The sequence below is a fragment of the Danio rerio genome, chromosome 4, assembly GCF_049306965.1.
Source record: "Danio rerio strain Tuebingen ecotype United States chromosome 4, GRCz12tu, whole genome shotgun sequence".
NCBI lineage: Eukaryota > Metazoa > Chordata > Actinopteri > Cypriniformes > Danionidae > Danio > Danio rerio.
Genome location: NC_133179.1, coordinates 68,830,001 through 68,847,437, shown reverse-complemented (window position 1 = coordinate 68,847,437; position 17,437 = coordinate 68,830,001). Strand labels below are relative to the sequence as shown.

At 39.6% G+C, this 17,437-nt stretch overlaps 3 protein-coding genes across 5 annotated transcripts in view; 1 reads left to right on the top strand and 2 right to left on the bottom strand.

The window, feature by feature from the left end:
- The window catches only part of LOC108183347 (uncharacterized), a 199,270-nt gene extending 189,866 nt beyond the window's left edge, over positions 1-9,404 (bottom strand). Inside the window, exon 1 of the mRNA XM_073948918.1 lies at positions 9,314-9,404. The gene's annotated coding sequence lies outside the window, so the exon portion shown is untranslated. The remainder of the gene's footprint in view (positions 1-9,313) is intronic.
- On the bottom strand, positions 1,229-12,269 carry LOC137491258 (uncharacterized). 2 transcript variants are annotated; one of them, XM_068220419.2, is made up of 3 exons: positions 12,126-12,269; positions 8,195-8,344; positions 1,229-2,299 (listed from the first exon to the last, which is right to left on the bottom strand). In XM_068220419.2, exons 2-3 carry the CDS (start codon positions 8,277-8,279, stop codon positions 1,509-1,511), a joined length of 876 nt encoding a protein of 291 aa, XP_068076520.1. In that variant the 5' UTR covers positions 8,280-8,344; positions 12,126-12,269; the 3' UTR covers positions 1,229-1,508. The 2 variants fall into 2 exon arrangements, with proteins under 2 accessions (XP_068076520.1, XP_068076519.1); XM_068220418.2 differs by lacking the exon at positions 12,126-12,269 and adding an exon at positions 9,365-9,404.
- Positions 12,270-12,955: 686 nt separating this feature from the next.
- LOC137491233 (uncharacterized) overlaps positions 12,956-17,437 on the top strand; it is a 120,407-nt gene continuing 115,925 nt past the window's right edge. For both annotated transcript variants that reach the window (XM_073948598.1, XM_073948596.1), the window contains exon 1: positions 12,956-13,016. The gene's annotated coding sequence lies outside the window, so the exon portion shown is untranslated. The remainder of the gene's footprint in view (positions 13,017-17,437) is intronic.

Sequence of the window (17,437 nt, the reverse complement as noted above, 5' to 3'; positions counted from 1 at the left end):
AGTATTTAACCTAATTAATATATCATTATTTAAACCTACCACAAACTGCCATTTGGAGGTTTAATGGTGCATTTTCTTTTGAATTTTATATATTCATTCTAATCTTCATACTCTCCTGAACAGCGTTCATCACCTGCAACAGCAACACTCACATCATCTCCATCCTGTCCTGAGCAACCTACATCATGTGCAACTGCAACACTCATGACATCTTCATACTCTCCTGAGCAGCGTTTATCACCTGCAACAGCAACACTCAAAACATTCTGTTCAGCAAAGAGTCTATAATGAATTCTGTTTTGATTCTCCTTTTACTCTTACTTCATAAAAACATTTTACTACATGAAAAAAAAAAAAAAAAAGTTAACGGTACAGTTTTTCCATTGTGTTTTATTTGTTCTGGTCAGTGTATACATAATGCAACTTTGAAAATAGGTAATTACTGATTTATATTTAACCCATTTAATTAACTTTTTATAGTTTTTTTGTGATTGGCTAAAACATTCATTTAGATTTAGAAGTTTTGAGTGATTAAGGCAGACATTTTAAATATGCAAGCTTTTATTGAGCAATGTTGTTCTATAGATTTTAGATATTTCTTTAGGTAGTTTTGCCCAGATTAGTTTTGGTATCAGCACCAAATTATCTACTAATGAACGGGTCTGGATTGGATCCGGATAAGTTACTTTATCAATGGGTTCGGGTCTAGACTGGATCCGGGCCGGATGAGCTAGTCTATCAGCGGGTCTGGATCGGATCTGCGCCGGATGAGCTACTCTATCAGCGGGTCTGGATTGGATCCGAGCTGGATGAGCTACTCTATTAACGGGTCCGGATCGGATCCGGATGAAGAGCTTTATTAGCGGATACGGGTAACGTCTGAAATGGGTCCGGAACGGATACAGAATTCTTATCCGTTCCGGATCCGTTGCGCTGTGCAAGTAGACTCCAGTACAGACCCATTTGCGGACCCGTTTCTGTTGCGGATCATGTAATACCTCCGGCGCGGATCTGTTCCGGAGTCATTTTGATATCTGGAAAACCTTTAGGCAGCAGTTAGCCTCACAAATACTTAAAATTGATTGACTTAAACTGCTTAAACTTTATTAAAACTGTTAGCACTAATATATTGTGTTAACTACACTTTGTTCATTTTGTGCTTTTGTTCCTTTGTTTATTGGTCTTAAAGATAAGCCTGCAGTGAAAAAATAGTTTCTCTGAGATTATGTGTTATGTAATCTTGTTAAAATTTATTTCTTAAAATAAAAGTATAGAAAAAAAGTATCGTTCGAAACCGGTATCGAATTCAGGGTATCGGTATCGAACACTTTAGAACAATACACAGCCCTAGTCAAGTGATGTGATTTTGCAGGTCAGAGTTCACCAAGCTTGAACTTTGCAACGCAGTGAACTGCGAAACTTGATGCACAAACTTGGTTTCCGGTCTGACGCATTCACGTGCGTATGAATGGAAGTCTATGGGGAGAAAAGTCCAGTGTGACCGCAGCTTAAGTGCAAGTGAATAGTTTCTCTCCAGTGTGGCTCACCATGTGTAAATTAAAGGACGATGATCGGCTGAAACTCTTCCCACACTGGGGGCATGTGAATGGTTTCTCTCCAGTGTGGATACTCATGTGTCTATTAAAGTTTGATGATTGGCTGAAACTCTTCCCACAGTGAGTGCATGTGAATGGTTTCTCTCCAGTGTGGATCTTCATGTGTTGATTAAAATTTGATGATTGGCTGAAACTCTTCCCACACTGAGAGCATGTGAATGGTTTCTCTCCAGTGTGGATCCTCATGTGTTTATTAAAGTTTGATGATTGGCTGAAACTCTTCCCACAGTGAGTGCATGTGAATGGTTTCTCTCCAGTGTGGATCCTCATGTGTTTATTAAAGTTTGATGATTGGCTGAAACTCTTCCCACAGTAAGTGCATGTGAATGGTTTCTCTCCAGTGTGGATCCTCATGTGATGATTAAAGTGTGCTAATTGGCTGAAACTATTCCCACACTGAGTGCAAGTAAATGGTTTCTCTCCAGTGTGGATACTTATGTGTTGATTAAGGTGTGATGAGCAGCTGAAACTCTTTCCACACTGAGTGCATGTGAATGGTTTCTCTCCAGTGTGGATCCTCATGTGAATCTTAAGAATGTCTTTTCTTCCAAAACTCTTTCCACACTGAGTGCAGGTGAAACAATTATTGTCTCTCCTTTTAAAATCAGTCTGTAAATGAGTTTTTTCCTCAATTTTGACATGATGTTCCTCCTCTTTACTCCTCTCCTTCTCTTCAATTAGGTCTGAAAAAAAAAAAAAAAACATTAGTTTTCATTAAGTCTTAAAAACTCTCATCAAAAGCTGAAAAGTGAAAAGACACTGGAAACGTTCGAGGTGACAGAAGTTACCCTTCGTTCCCCAAGGAGGGGAACGGAAGTGCTATAAGTGGATTTGATCTTGGGAAAATCCACGTATGGGAGGATTCGGTTCAGAAGCCGCTTGTCTGAAAGTGTATTGAACAGGCCAATGAAAGCAATGAATTGGCAGCGTAAGCTTGCGCAGGTGTGCTTCATTGCCAATTATCCCAGCATATAAGTACACCTGGAGCGAGCAAACACCATACTTTTAAGCTGAAGAGACTTTCTAACAGCTAAGGGACAGTCATTATGGTGACGGAGTATAGCACTTCCGTTCCCCTCCTCGGGGAACAAAGTTTTACTTCTGTAACCTCGAATGTTCCCCTGCGGTTAGGGAACTTTAGTGCTATACAGTGGATTTGATCTTTGGGAAAATCCACGGATGGGAGAACTATGAAAAACGCCATAATGACTGCACCTTACCAACGCCCCCGATGAGGGGATAGTCAAGCAAGCGTGACGCACCCACATCATGGGAGGTGCGGTCTTCCAACGTGTCCCTGGCCCTAATTTATCTCCCTTCAACAGAAGTTTTACGGATTTAGATATATTTTTTGGGAAGTCGTGTGCGTCTAGATGATTCTAGGAAAATACGACAGTACGTTGGGAAGCGTGCAATCCCGATAGGGAGGATGCTGCGGAGGCCATCCGCTACCCAAGGGGGGAGATAAAATGGCAGAATTACATATGGACTAGCCCTAAGAAGGGGGAGTGTGCATAGACAAAGAGGTTAGCGGAGAGGGAAGACACGGGTCCACCCAGAGGGGGGACTTAACCGTGGCGGAATAAGCATAGTCACCTAGTGGGGATCACGCATAGCAGACACCTATACCCAAGATGCGGGCTGACCAGCGGGCAGACCAACAACGTAGTGGGCCAGCAAGTGACTCCTCTGCTGAGTCAGTGCTGGGGTCCACGGAGGAATCTGCAGGGCTCACCTGACGGGGAACTTTACTGACAGATAAAAGGGCACACGTATCTCCATGTTAGGGACAATGGCGCAGCAAGCGTGTTTCAACACCCTACTGAGTTGTTTCCTCAATCACCAAAGGGTTGCCTAATACCCTTGAGGAAACCGGCTCCACTCGCAGATTGTAAAACCTTGCAAATGTGTTGGGTGTCGCCCAGCCCGCAGCTCTACAAATGTCTGTTAGAGAGGCGCCGCGTGCACAAGCCCAAGAGGATGCAACGCGCCGAGTGGAGTGTGCACGCACTCCCGGGGGACACGGCTCACCTCTGCTCGAATAAGCGAGTGAAATGGCATCCACAATCCAGTGGGATAATCTTTGTTTCGATACGCCACTTCCCTGCTGCCGACCGCCATAACAGACAAAGAGCTGCTCAGATGATCTAAAGTGCTGAGTACGGTCCACATAAATGTGCAGCGCGTGAACTGGACACAGTAAGGAAAGGGCTGGGTCTGCCTCCTCCGGGGGCAGCGCTTGCAGGTTCACTACCTGATCTCTAAAGGGGGTGGTAGGAACCTTGGGCACATAACCCGGGCGGGGTCTCAGGATAACGTGAGAGTAATCCGGCCCGAATTCCAGGCACGAGTCACTGACCGAAAATGCCTCCAGGTCCTCGACCCTCTTGATGGAGGCCAACGCGACCAGCAGTTCAGTGACAGAAATCTTAGAGATACTGAATCGAGTGGCTCAAAGGGATCTGCGCGTAAACTTGTGAGAACGAGGGCGAGATCCCAAGAGGGCATGAGAGGGGGCGGGATGGATTAATTCGCCTAAGACCTCTGAGGAACCGGATGATGAGGTTGTGCTTTCCCACGATGCCGCCAGCTACCGTGTTATGATAAGCGGAGATGGCCGCCACGTAAACCTTGAGAGTGGAGGGCGACAGCCTGCTGTCCAGCTTCTCTTGGAGAAAAGAGAGCACAACACTGATCTGGCAATTTCTGAGGTCTTCTCTGCGAGAGACACACCATGTAGTGAATAGACTCCGATTCAGGGCGTAGGGGCACCTCGTGGAGGGGGCACTAGCCTGAGTGATGGTATTAACCACGGCACTCGGTAGGTTACCCAAGTCTTCCTCACGTCTAGGGACTACACGTGGAGGTTCCAAAGATCGGGGCGAGGGTGCCAGATGGTGCCCTGTCGGCTAACGGCTGCCTGCTTTCGAGGTGTACGGCGCGCCCGGGGGCGGGGCAGCACTCGTTGGCGGGCGCCCTCGGCGAGGAACAGTGGAGGTGGATGGCTCGGAGGGCGGAGCGGGCTTACGACCGCGCCGATAGATGACATTACCCATCGCATCCGACTGCTCTTTCACCGCCTTGAATTCCTGGGTGAATTCACCGACAGTGTCGCCGAACAGGCCAGCCTGGGATATGGGCGAGTCTAGAAAGCGAACTTTGTCATTATTGCGCATATCGGCCAGGTCTAGCCAGAGGTGGCGTTCCTGAACCACAAGTGTAAACATCGTCCATCCCCAGTGCACACGCGGCGGACTTAGTAGTCCGAAGAGCATAGTCGGTTGTGGTGCGCAGCTCATGTAGTAAGCCTGGGTTAGACCCGCCCTCGTGCAGCTCGGCCAGCGCCTGCGCTTGGTAGCGCGTGCAAGGCGGAAGCAGCCTGGCCCGCAGCCTTATAAGCTCTGGCTCCGAGGGAGGCAGACAACCTACAGGCTTTGGACAGGAGACGGGGCGGACCACGCCACGTAGGGGCGCCACGCGGACAAAGATTGACCGCGATAGCGCGTTCCACTGACGGAATCGCCTCATACCCCCTGGCAGCTCCGCCATCAAGGGCGGTGAGGGCGGAGGGACACGCAGCATGGGCTGAGAAAGTTGCCCTCCAAGACTGCGTGAGCCTACTGTGCACTTCCGGGAAGAAGGGGACCAGAGGCTTCGAAGGCTTCGCCTTCTGGTCCTCCACGTAGCACCCACCTAGTTGGTCCGGCCGTGGAGATGGGGGATGAACCAGCTCCAACCCCACGGCCGAAGCAGCCCTGGAAAGCACGACTAACATGTCCGCTTCAGGATCCATTTTGACGGCGCTCACCTGCCCGGAGGCGATCTTAGCTGTGCAACGGTCATGGCATCGCAGTGACGACATGAACTGCCCGCGAGCACCACATTAACATGCTGGACCCCCAAACATGTAATGCAGTGATCGTGTCCATCATCCGGAGCCAGGAAACCCCGGCAAGCAGAAACGCACAGTCGGAGCGCCATCCTGAAAAGGACGTGCTGCATGACTGTGTTGCTCTTTTAGGAAAGTTTACAACAATACGCACCGCTCTGGAGGACCGGACCCAGCTCGACCGTCTGCCGCCGCGAAAACCCACTCTGGACCGGGAGACACTCGTTCGCTCTTAAGTCGCTGAACCAGCAAGAGGAACCCTCATCGACTCGATCAGAAAGTCTCTGAAGCGAAAAGGATGGCGTTTGCTCGCTCCAGGTGTGCTTATATCCTGGGATAATTGGCAATGAAGCACACCTGCGCAAGCTTACGCTGCCAATTCATTGCTTTCATTGGCCCGTTCAATACTCTTTGAGACAAGCGGCTTTTGAACCGAATCCTCCCATACGTGGATTTTCCCAAGATCAAATCCACTTATAGCACTGAAGTTCCCCAACCGAAGGGAAACATTGGCTACACACACTGTAATTTTGATGCATATTAATGTAAAATAAATCAAATATTTTGTTCGGTCTATTAACGTGTACACATTTAAGCATATTGAATTCATCTTTATTTATCTAGTGCTTTTATAAGTTAAACTGTGTCAAAGCCGCTTAACATAGAAGTTTTAGTAAATTGAAACTGTCTGTCCAGTTTTCAGAGTTTTTACATAATTGATTATAAAAGTCATTTTGGTCACATTGATAAGACACAGATTTGAAAGCTGTAAATGCCCTGTTTTTTACTTGTATATATTCATAATTACAACAAAATGTTTTTTCTAAAATTTGTAATGTTGACAAGGAAACTTATTCATTCTGTGCTTGACTGGTAAACGCATCAGAAAAAAAAAAAAAGTTCGGGGGTAACAGCTAAACAAACTGCTGAATATTTGCCTTGCAGACATGAGACATACCTGTACAGCATCTACATGAAGGCTGGAATGTGCACCTTTCCCCCCTTGTGTGCTGTTGGGCTCATCCATTCTGGGGTGATTTTAAGGCTTAATTTGGCCAAAACTTTCTGTGTTTCAGCAAAAGGACTGATATTTGGGGACATCTTATTTTGGACATATATTGGGAAAATGCTTTGAAAAAAAAAAAAACTCAGTACACTCTGTATATTGCAAAGCCATGACCGCAAATAATCATGCATTTATGATTGTTGGTGTTTTCTGTGATGACAGTCAACATTGTTTAATTGGTCTCCACCCATGGGACGGCAGAAAGGAAATGGGTGAGAGTATAAAGGAAGAGGAGAGTTGAAGAGGGCAGCATTATGTGGTGTGTGGAAGAAAGTGTGCTGTCCTGAAATCATTAGCATTTTTATTTCATTTGAATTATAAGTGCTGAAAGTTTTGTATGGAAGTTTTTTCCTAACAAAATTCAAATGAAAATTCAAATGCTTAAAAGATCAAATGATAAATCAAATACTCAAACTATAAATCAAATCCTCAAACTGACATCGCAAATGATAAATCAAATCCTCAAACTGACATCGCAATTGATAAATCAAATCCTCAAACTGACATCGTAAATGGTGAATCAAAATGCTCAAACTATAAATCAAATCCTTAAACCGACATCGCAAATGGTGAATCAAATGCTCAAACAACTCCGCAAATGGTGAATCAAATCCTTAAACGACTCTGCAAATGGTGAATCAAATCCTCAAACAGACATCGCAAATGATAAATCAAATTCAATTGAGGTGTCAATCAACCAGCATAGGCGGAGCTTTAAGGCGGAAGAGTTTGTTGTTGACAACTACCGGTAGCTCTATGACTTTTTCAAGGAGCTTGAAGCTTGAAGTAATCAATTACAGAACATTACTTTGATAATTTTATTATAGCATATTACAAATGAAATCCAAACATTGTAGTATAATATTAAGTAGGGGTCTGAAGAGATGCCAACTCCACGATACAAGATGAGACGCACGATTGGGTTCAGGGGAACGAGACAAGTCGATATTTTTACACTACTTTAAAGAAATTCTTAATGATGAGACATATTCATGGAATAGTCTTCAAATATATGAATGGAAAATAGATTTTTATAAAAATTAAAAAAAAATTTAATCACAAAATGCAGCCTAACCTAACCCCACCCCTAACCGTCACAGTCACTAGCTCCATTTAAGTGCATTGTGTCTGACATTGCATCGCTGAGTGATGCTATCTCAGCTTGCATCATAAAGGCTGCATCCAGATACTACTGGAGGCCAGCCTTGCAGGTGTATGCAAAGCACTTGATTTGCGGTTCAAATTCAATCCTGCTTCCAATCTTCAATGCTAAATTCACCCTCACGGTCAAGACAACTTTTTATCTTAATTTTACAGATTTAATCTCACGAGAACTCGTGACACCCTTAATATTAAGAGTTAATTTTAAGCTTGCTTGCGGCCCACCTGCAGGATTGCTGAGGCCCACTTGTAATAAGAGACTAATTATACATAAAAGAATGACAAATGACACAAGAACAAGAAAGAAACTGATTCCTGTCTTTCAATGAGTGCTTATGTGCATTTAGGGGAACTAGGCAGCACACTCAGGGTTGCAAGATGGATTTAATTTATTATTCTTATTATTAAAATATCTAAATGAGAATCAAATGACTGAGTTGGTGTTTGAAAATGAAAATTAACCTGTTTGTTCCTGCAGATCTTCCTGTTTGACTGTGAATGTTTCTTCAATCTTCACATCTTCACTCTCCTCTTTAATAAACGCCATCTTTATAACAGTGTGGAGATCAGTCGCTCAAGCAGGAGTTTTTCTCTGTCTTTGGACACTTTATCCTGTTTAATATGAACAAAACAATAAAAATGTTCTGATTAAAATAAATAAAACAATGAAGAGAAACAAAATAACTTCTCTTCAACACTTGCTTCAACAGTTTCTTTATATGAGAGTAATTAACAAAAAGAAATCAGGTACGTCCATGCATAGAGGTAAAGTTGGTTTTATATTCGCACATTCAGACTTTCTCCTTAATAATATAATTTCATAAAAGTAGTATTTGCAAACTCTAAATAGTGAAATCATATTAGCACTCAATGACTATCAAAGTACAACAATGTTCACAGTCAAATAAACAGTGTTAATGTTGTCACACTTGCATGCTAATTCAAATCGAATATTCAAAGTAACATGGTAAACAATTTAGAGACTTATAAATGAACGAATGTGTGAATATAAAACCAACTTTACCTCTATTGTCAGCTAGAAAGAATGAGCTGATTAAAACTCCGTTTCTCATACATAGTGATGTATATTTAGAATGGAATGACATTATGCTATTTAATCAATTAAACCTTCATTAAAACACCTACACGTTTATGTTTCTTTTGTTTATTCAAGAATAGAGGTAAAGTTGGTTTTATATTCGCACATTCAGACTTTCTCCTTAATAATATAATTTCATAATAGTATTATTTGCTAACTCTAAATAGCGAAATCATATTAGCACTCAATGATTATAATGACAAAGTACAACATTGGTCACAGTCAAATAAACAGTATTAATGTTGTTTTCAAGCCACACTTTTATGCTAATTCCGATCGAATATTCAAAGTAACAGTAAACAATATAGAGACTTCTAAATGAACGAATGTGCGAATATAAAACCAACTTTACCTCTATTATTCAAACAATAACCCTCATTACTGTAAGTAAAATAATACTACACAGTATAAAGTGTTAAAATAATGTTGTCAACAGCAGCATTACGCATTAACAGCATAATTTAGCATCGGATGAAAAAAGCCTGAAACTTTAATCAATCGCTTTATATAAGTGTAAACGCTTTAAAACAAACCTTTCTCCATCTGGATCCAGCGCAAGAGCGGCGCCGACTTATGACGTCACACTACGCCAAAATAAAAGTCTTTTATTTTGTTTTGCTTTTCTTGCCACTTGCTGTTGCAGTCATGACTTATTGATACATTTCTCCCTCGTTTTCCATTTTCTCTCCCCCTCTCTCTCTCACTCACATACACACACACACATATATATATATATATATATATATATATATATATATATATATATATATACAGTGTTGTGCAAGTTACTTCCAAACTGTAATACATTACAGATTACTGTTATTTAAATGTAATCCCTTACCTTACAATATTACTGTCTCAGAATTGTAATATGTTAAATTACTCTTATATTACTTCTTAGTTACTTTTACCAAAATAACTACAGAATTAGAACTTAACATTATAAAATTATAATGTTCTATAATGAGCATTTTACATCAAGTAGAAAGTGATTTGATGTAGCAGAATGACTGACCTCTCCACGCTACTAACAATATAGTATATAATTGGAAATGTGATGGCTCAAGACAATGCAAGAAAGGATGACAGCCAGAATCACAAATGATCTGTTAAAAGTATGGTAGAGGTAAAGTGATTATCTGGCAATATCTGTGAATGGCTTGGCTATATTCATATTACACACAACAGGCCGATATGTAAACTCCAATGCCATGACAAAATGCAGATTTTGTTTCTTTTCTTATTGTTGCCATTATTGTATTTACTTTACATTCAAGTGGTTTACAACACAAAACCGTCCTGCACAAAGTGAGCATGATGAACAGCTTTCTCAGCTGTTTCTCATTCTTTCTAATGTTTGTGCACCGATTTTCTGTTTGTGGACAAAACTGCTTGCGAGCTCTCACATACGCTGCTCGCGCACAAATTCTCACGATCTCTCAAATATGCACTGCTCACGCACAAGTTTTCTTGCGTGCTATCAGTACACTGCTCTCTCAGTGAGATTATATGCAAACTCACAATTTGTGTCTTGTGTTCCCTTTTCCTTTCAAGCTTTTTAATATGAATTATATTAGTACACTATTTATTAACAATAACCAAAATACTAAAATAGACTTATAATTTTTAATCTAATAAACCATAACATTGTTGGCTGTATGTTATATGATGAGATATTTCAAATAAAAAGCATTAGACAAAAATAAAAACTAACGCAAGCAGAAATTTAACTAATAGAAAAACTTGATAAGGTATTATAGCCTACTGTACTATTCACTCTTCAAATAAATCTCATTATTAATCACATTTTTTATGGCAACTGAAAAAAGTGAACTAGTGTCTGTTGTCTTCCACATTGTTGATGAGATTGTGGAGGACATTTTCCCTGCCATCATCTTCATTTTGAGAAGAAGCTGTTCCACAGGGCCCCTGAACACACATATTGTCATTAAGTGCTTTAATTACCCTGTTGCGGTAATACTATAGTTACTATGGTAAAACAAGAAGTGTAATATAAACAAATGATCCAGTGCTGTAGTTTTTTTTTTTACAATATGGGGTATATTGTACTACAATTCACCACACTTTACTGTAGTAAAACTACACTTTATATTTAATTTTACGAGTTCACTATTCTTAATACGACAGTATGCTTAAGCATTCATTGTAAATACTAGCCTAAAACATTATAGAATTTATCCTAACCTGTAAGTAAATAGTGTAGCAATATATAAACCATATAAAAATTCTTGGGATAACAATTAAATAGGAGGATCTCTGGAGAGCAACAAAACGAAAGGAAGAGGAAACACAAGGCACAGATTGAGTCTGCATCATCTGATGGAGCGAGAGCAGGTCGTTAGCACGTGAGCAGCCCAGCCAGAGTTGAGTGAACGCGAGGAGTTTTGTCCACAGAGGATACCAGCACGTTCACTCGCTCGTATTACATGAATGAGCTTACGACATTTGTCAGTGAAATAACGCCATATGCACTTACGTCCGTCTCGCGAATGCACTGTCTTCTGCCATTTTCATCTATTTGCCGCTTTTCCGCTGCGCGTACTGCGAACCGGGCTGAGCCAATAGCCCCGGACCTTGAGCTCAGAAGCTGAAATCATTCCGTGTTCAAAGTAAAAAGGTCCCATTGCCAGAGGGAGATTAATGACAGCACGCGCATATATTCTCTAGCCACGAACAGGAAATAGAACTGCGGTATTTTTTATTTGTTAATGTCTTGCGGGCGAAAAGTGTGTTGTAACGCACGCATTACTGAACATGTACCGAGTAAAATATTACTGAAAATGTATTAGTAATGCCTTACACTACTGCGTTACAGGAAAATGTAATACATTACTGTAATACATTACTTTTGTAACGCATTACTCCCAACACTGCAGAAAATGTTGAAAAAAGCAGCCATGTAAAAAGTAGGAGCTGTTGAACCATATAGTGGCTGCTTTTTGACCCTGTAGCCTATTCTCTTCATTTCCATTCAGCAGAAGAAACTCACACAGTGTAGCAGCCCCATGGCATCAAAGAAGGAGGCAGAGATGCTTGCAAGGTGATTTATTTTAACAGAATGAAACACTGAAATGCTTCACTTGTCACAGTGTTGACAAGAACACTGTAAAACTACACAAACCGAAAATAAAAAACCACAGTGTAAACAATCACAAGAACGTAAAGCATAATATACACAGACATTCACAATACAAACACATTGCACCATTCAAACACAGTGCACAATTCAATAAACAACAAAGTACCAGCAAACAATTAAACAAACAAACATACCTCGTTCCGCTTTGCCATAAAGGGGGAGCTAAATTGTTCTCATTCGTTTAGCTGCTAGAGTATGCTGTTCATATTTATTTTTCAGCGTGAGGCAACAAACACCTGTTGCACACCGGCCAATGCTGATTATGAGGTGCTGGAGGGAAAGCTACTAAACCCAAATTACTGGCCAAATAGGCGTTGCCCTCTAGTGGTGACTTAAGGATAGGGAGGATGGAGGTCATTACAAACAGGTTTGGATCGAGTGGAGGATGAGTAAATTACAGAATTGTAATTTTTACGTGAACTACTACTTTAATGCTTCTGTAAGTAAAGGTAAATTTAATATTATCACTGAAGATATTGCCAAAGAATGGCAGGAAACGTGGAACAGAAAATAAGAGACAACAATTTATATGAAACAAAATTGTCTTCAAATGTTTAATTAAAAAATTTTGATCAACTGTAAAATACCGAAGTGTGTGTGTGTGTGTGTGTGTGTGTGTGTGTAAGAGAGAGAAATCTAATCTATTTTTTTTTAATATTTTTTATTAATCTTTTTATTTTTATTAATTTATTTTGAATTTTATTAATCTATTTTTATTTTATTTATTTCTGTGTTTTCTCTGTATTATATTTGTTCTTGTTCGTACGCTGTGACGCTGCACTGCTTTGGCAATATGAATGTACAGTTATTTGTCATGCCAAAAAAGCACCTAAAATGTGAAATATGAGAGAAAGAGAGAGAGCAGAAATAGTATAAAGTGAAAAACATGGGAGAAATGTATCAATAAGTCATGACTGCAACAGTAAGTGGCAAAAAAGCAAAACAAAATAAAGACTCTTATTTTGGCGTGGCGTGTGACGTCATCAGGCGGCGCCGCTTCAGCGCTATGATTCAACTGGAGAAAGGTTTGTGCTTTAAAATGTTTACAGATATAAACCGATTTAATTAAAGTTTTAGGATTTTTTTCTTCCGATGCTAAATTATTTACCTGCTGTTGAAAATAATGTTTAAACCCTTTATACAGTGTAGTATTATTTTATTCTCAGTAGCCGAGGGCTATTGTTTGAAACAGAAAAGGGTGTAATAAGTGTTTTAAAGCAGGGTTTCCCAAACTTTTCTGAAAGAGGTAAAGTTGGTTTTATATTCACACATTTGTTCATTTAGAAGTCTCTATATTGTTTACCATATTACTTTGAATATTTGATTGGAATTAGCATGCAAGTGTGACTTATAAACATCATTAACACTGTTTATTTGACTGTGAACAATGCTGTACTTTGATAGCCATTGGCTGCTAATATGATTTCGCTATTTAGAGTTTGCAAAGAATACTTTAATGAAATTATATTATTAAGGGGAAAGTCAGAATGTGTTAATATAAAACCAATTTTACCTCTATTTTTAAAGACATGTTTTACCTGATTTCGTTTTGATAATTAAAAGAAACTGTTGAAGCAAGTGTTGAAGAGAAGTTATTTTGTTTCTGTTCATTGTTTTATTTATTTTAAACAGGACATTTTTATTGTTTTGTTCCTTTTAAACAGGACAAAGTGTCAAAACGCTGAGAAAAACTCCTGCTGAAGCGACTGATCTCCACACTGTTATAAAGATGGCGTTTATTAAAGAGGAGAGTGAAGATGTGAAGATTGAAGAAACATTCACAGTCAAACAGGAAGATCTGCAAGAACAAACAGGTTGATTTTCATACTCAAAGACAAACTCAGTCATTTGATCCTCATTCAGATATATTTTTATAATAAGAATACTGAATTAAATCCATCTTGCAGCCCTGAGTGTGCTGCCTAGTTCTCCTAAACGCACATAAGCACTCATTGAAAGACAAGAATGAGTTTCTTTTATCACTTGTTCTCATGTGTTTTGTCATTCTTTTTTGTGTTATTAGTCTCCCATTTTCTCTACCTTCTTAAGGTTATTGCTTTTCTTGTTCTTTTGCTTTTTTTAAACTGTCCTTGAGCACTGGCGCTATATAAAATAAATAAAAACAATAAATTAATAGAAGGTTTAACTGAGCTGATGATATTTGACCTACAGTATTCTCATAAAAGACTTAACATTTTAGGCCTTAAAAAGTCTTAAATTTACTGAAATATTGTGCTGTATTGTGTCTTTTTTAAACAAGTCTTTATTTTCCTTTTTTCATGTTTTTCTACCCAATCTGGCCAAAAAAAAAGCGGTGATTAAAGTCAAAAGCCTGACTTGAATGAGCTGAACTAAACGTCCATGCTTAAATTGGTTCCTAACAGCAAGTTGAAGATCATTTGATCTGACTAGTCTGAGTTCAGTTTAAATAATCTAGATAACTGCTCGTGCACGTTTCTGTCATGAAACTTTAAAAGTCGAGCATAGATACATCGATTATGTTGTGTGCTACCATGGCAACTTCAAGAACTGAAAGAGATCTGAAATGAGACACAGCTGTTCACAGCGAGTGAGCCGCGAAACTGCAGATTGTTCAATAGGCTACATTAGTAGCAATATATTTTTAAACATAGGCTATTATTTACGCCTATTAAAATGAAATTAAATATTTGTCATAAAACAAAATACTTTTGCGCTTACTTTCAATTCTTGCTTGCAAGGAAAAGTTTTAATGCATAGCAGGCTCACTGTAATGTACAAAATGTTCTAAATGTAAGCATATAGGTTTAAAATAAACAAAGAGCCGTGTACACACAAGCGGTGGGATTTTTAATTTGCTCCCGAATCTGCTGCAAATCGTTGCTTTCTCTTTGCCACTTGTTTCCCGCGGCCCGTGGGAAAATATCTTTACATTAAAGTGAGGCTGCTGCACAGCACGGATTATCTCCCGATTATTCAACTCATTTTACAGCTTTAAAGTCATTACTTAAGAAATGTAGTCTTCTTCTTTAAATTATTCAGTGTCTTTCTTACCCCCATGCTCGCGTGGGTTTCCTCCAGGTTCTCTGGTTTACCCCAAATCCAAAGACATGCGGCATGCGCTAGCTATGGTATGAACTGAATAAGCTAAATTGTCCATAGTGTAGGAATGTGAATGAGTGTGTATGAATGTTTCGCAGTGAAGGCGTCCGCTGCATAAATCATATGCTGTATAAGTTGGCTGTTCGTTGCGCTGTGGTAACCCCAGAATAATAAAAGCACAAAGCCGAAAAAAAAGTGTATGTATGTATATATATATATATTCGAGAGAGAGCTAAGAACCCCCCTCACAGATTTCTCTTTTAAATTAATATTTTCTACAGGATGCTTTACAATAATAGATTTGTGCATATACATTAGATTATTCAGTACCAATGCAAAGTAAAATATATATATATTTATATATATATATATATATATATATATATATATATATATATATATATATATATATATTTTTTTTTTTTTTTTTTTTTTTTTTTTTGCTATTTAGTGACTTTAAAGTTTTAATCATTATTAAGAGGTTAAGTGAATTAAAATGGCACTAGAATATGGCAGGTGAATGTTAACATTACTTTGATTAGGCTTGAACTTAAGACTTAGCCTGCCCCGAACCAGGCTAGTGTCCCAGCATAAGTTGCCATGGTAACTAAATTTGAACTATCGTAAACTTGATTTATGAAACCGAATCCGCCATTAATAAACCTGACTTACCAAAATAAACCTGGCTTTTTCTGTAAGCTTGGTTTATGGAATAGTCCCTAGGACACCGGGCCTCCAGGACTGAGTTTGGACATCCCTGCCTTTAGTTATATGTAAAGTGTATTTATAAGTACTTTTATCAGTAGATTTGCTATATGTAAGTTTATATAGTTTACAGAGTTGTATGCAGTGTACTGACTCTCACAAGTGTATCTCAAGTTATTTTGTGTGATAGTTAAATATATCTTAAATAAACTGCAAACAAAAAAATGTTAACTTCTTTTTTCCCCTCAGTTTCTTTCTTGAAACTTCCCTCTTAGGCCCCCCCATTTACACTAATGCATTTTAGTTTGAAAATGCTAAGTTTTGCTACGGTTGTGCCATCCGTCCATACTACGGAGTTTTCAAGTGCCTAAAACTGAGCGTTTTGGAAACGCTGAAGAGGCCGTTTTCATTCTAAAATGCTGCTGCTCTGTCTCAGTACGGATAGGGGCGGGACGGAGACATCTGAAGATGGAGACGTGGCTGCAGACATTCGCCTCTCTGGGGCTTTTTCTCAATATTAAGTAGCCTACACACAGTTCAGTCCTGCATCCTCTCCTTGTAAGTTCAGACTTCGCAAGTTTGATATGGAAAACAGACTCTTGAGGACTTGTCTTAAATCTTCAAAGGGAACAATGTACTTTTAAATCCTTATTCCCATCATCCAATACATTGTTTCACTATCTTAACAATAAAATAAAAACATGATAGAAGGAACTGCTATTTTTGTTTTGATATTAACAAATTAAAAGACAGCAGAAATGCATCATGTAGATTCATATAAGAGCGTCATCTTTACTGTAGGCATATTTATAACAAAATAGAGCCTGTAACATTACTGCCTCTTTTAATTTTCATTAATAATGCTAAACATACCCTCTCTTTTGCGGAATATCAGTTTTAATAACCAATAATGGCCATTATAAAAGTATGATGTACAATAAGTTTATACATAATAGGAAATAAAGGCAAGCGATCAGTGAATATACAGAATGTGGTTACATTAATTATTAACTTATCTTTGCGCTCAGCCAAAACACATTACCTGAGAACAAGTAATAGATTCAAAAGACCAAAGTCGGGGAATATGTTGTTAAAGAGCCCATATTATACATGAAATAAGGTCATATCTTGGTTGTAAGGGTCTCCAACAACAGTCTAATATGCATGCAAGGTCAAAAAACACTTTCATGGTCTTATAATCTGCATTTATTTTTAGCTAATTATCCCAGCGACTCCTGTATGAATCGTCCAGTGATTCATTTGTTCCCAAACCCCTCCTTAGCGCGAAGCTAATCTGCGCTGATTGGACCGATGACAGTCTGTCGCGATTGGTCGACTGCCTTCAGTCAGAGAGGGAAATGGCCAATAGCTAATCAGCAATTTAAAAAGTAATCACAGTTCATACACGCTCGATAGTGTAGGCGTGGACTTTAGCTGCCACACTATGGCGAGTGGATAGTGCCACGGATAACCGAACGAAGGAGACAGTCGTGTACTCGCCATACCACACACACACAAAAACACACACACACACCTCCGGATGACAACGCTCCCGCTTCAGCCCTCACCCGCCAGGTTTTAGCCTGAGAACCCGCTCCGTTTTCTGCCCGCCGCGCCCGGTCCCGCTAGAGCGGAGAACACAACCAAATATCACCCAGTA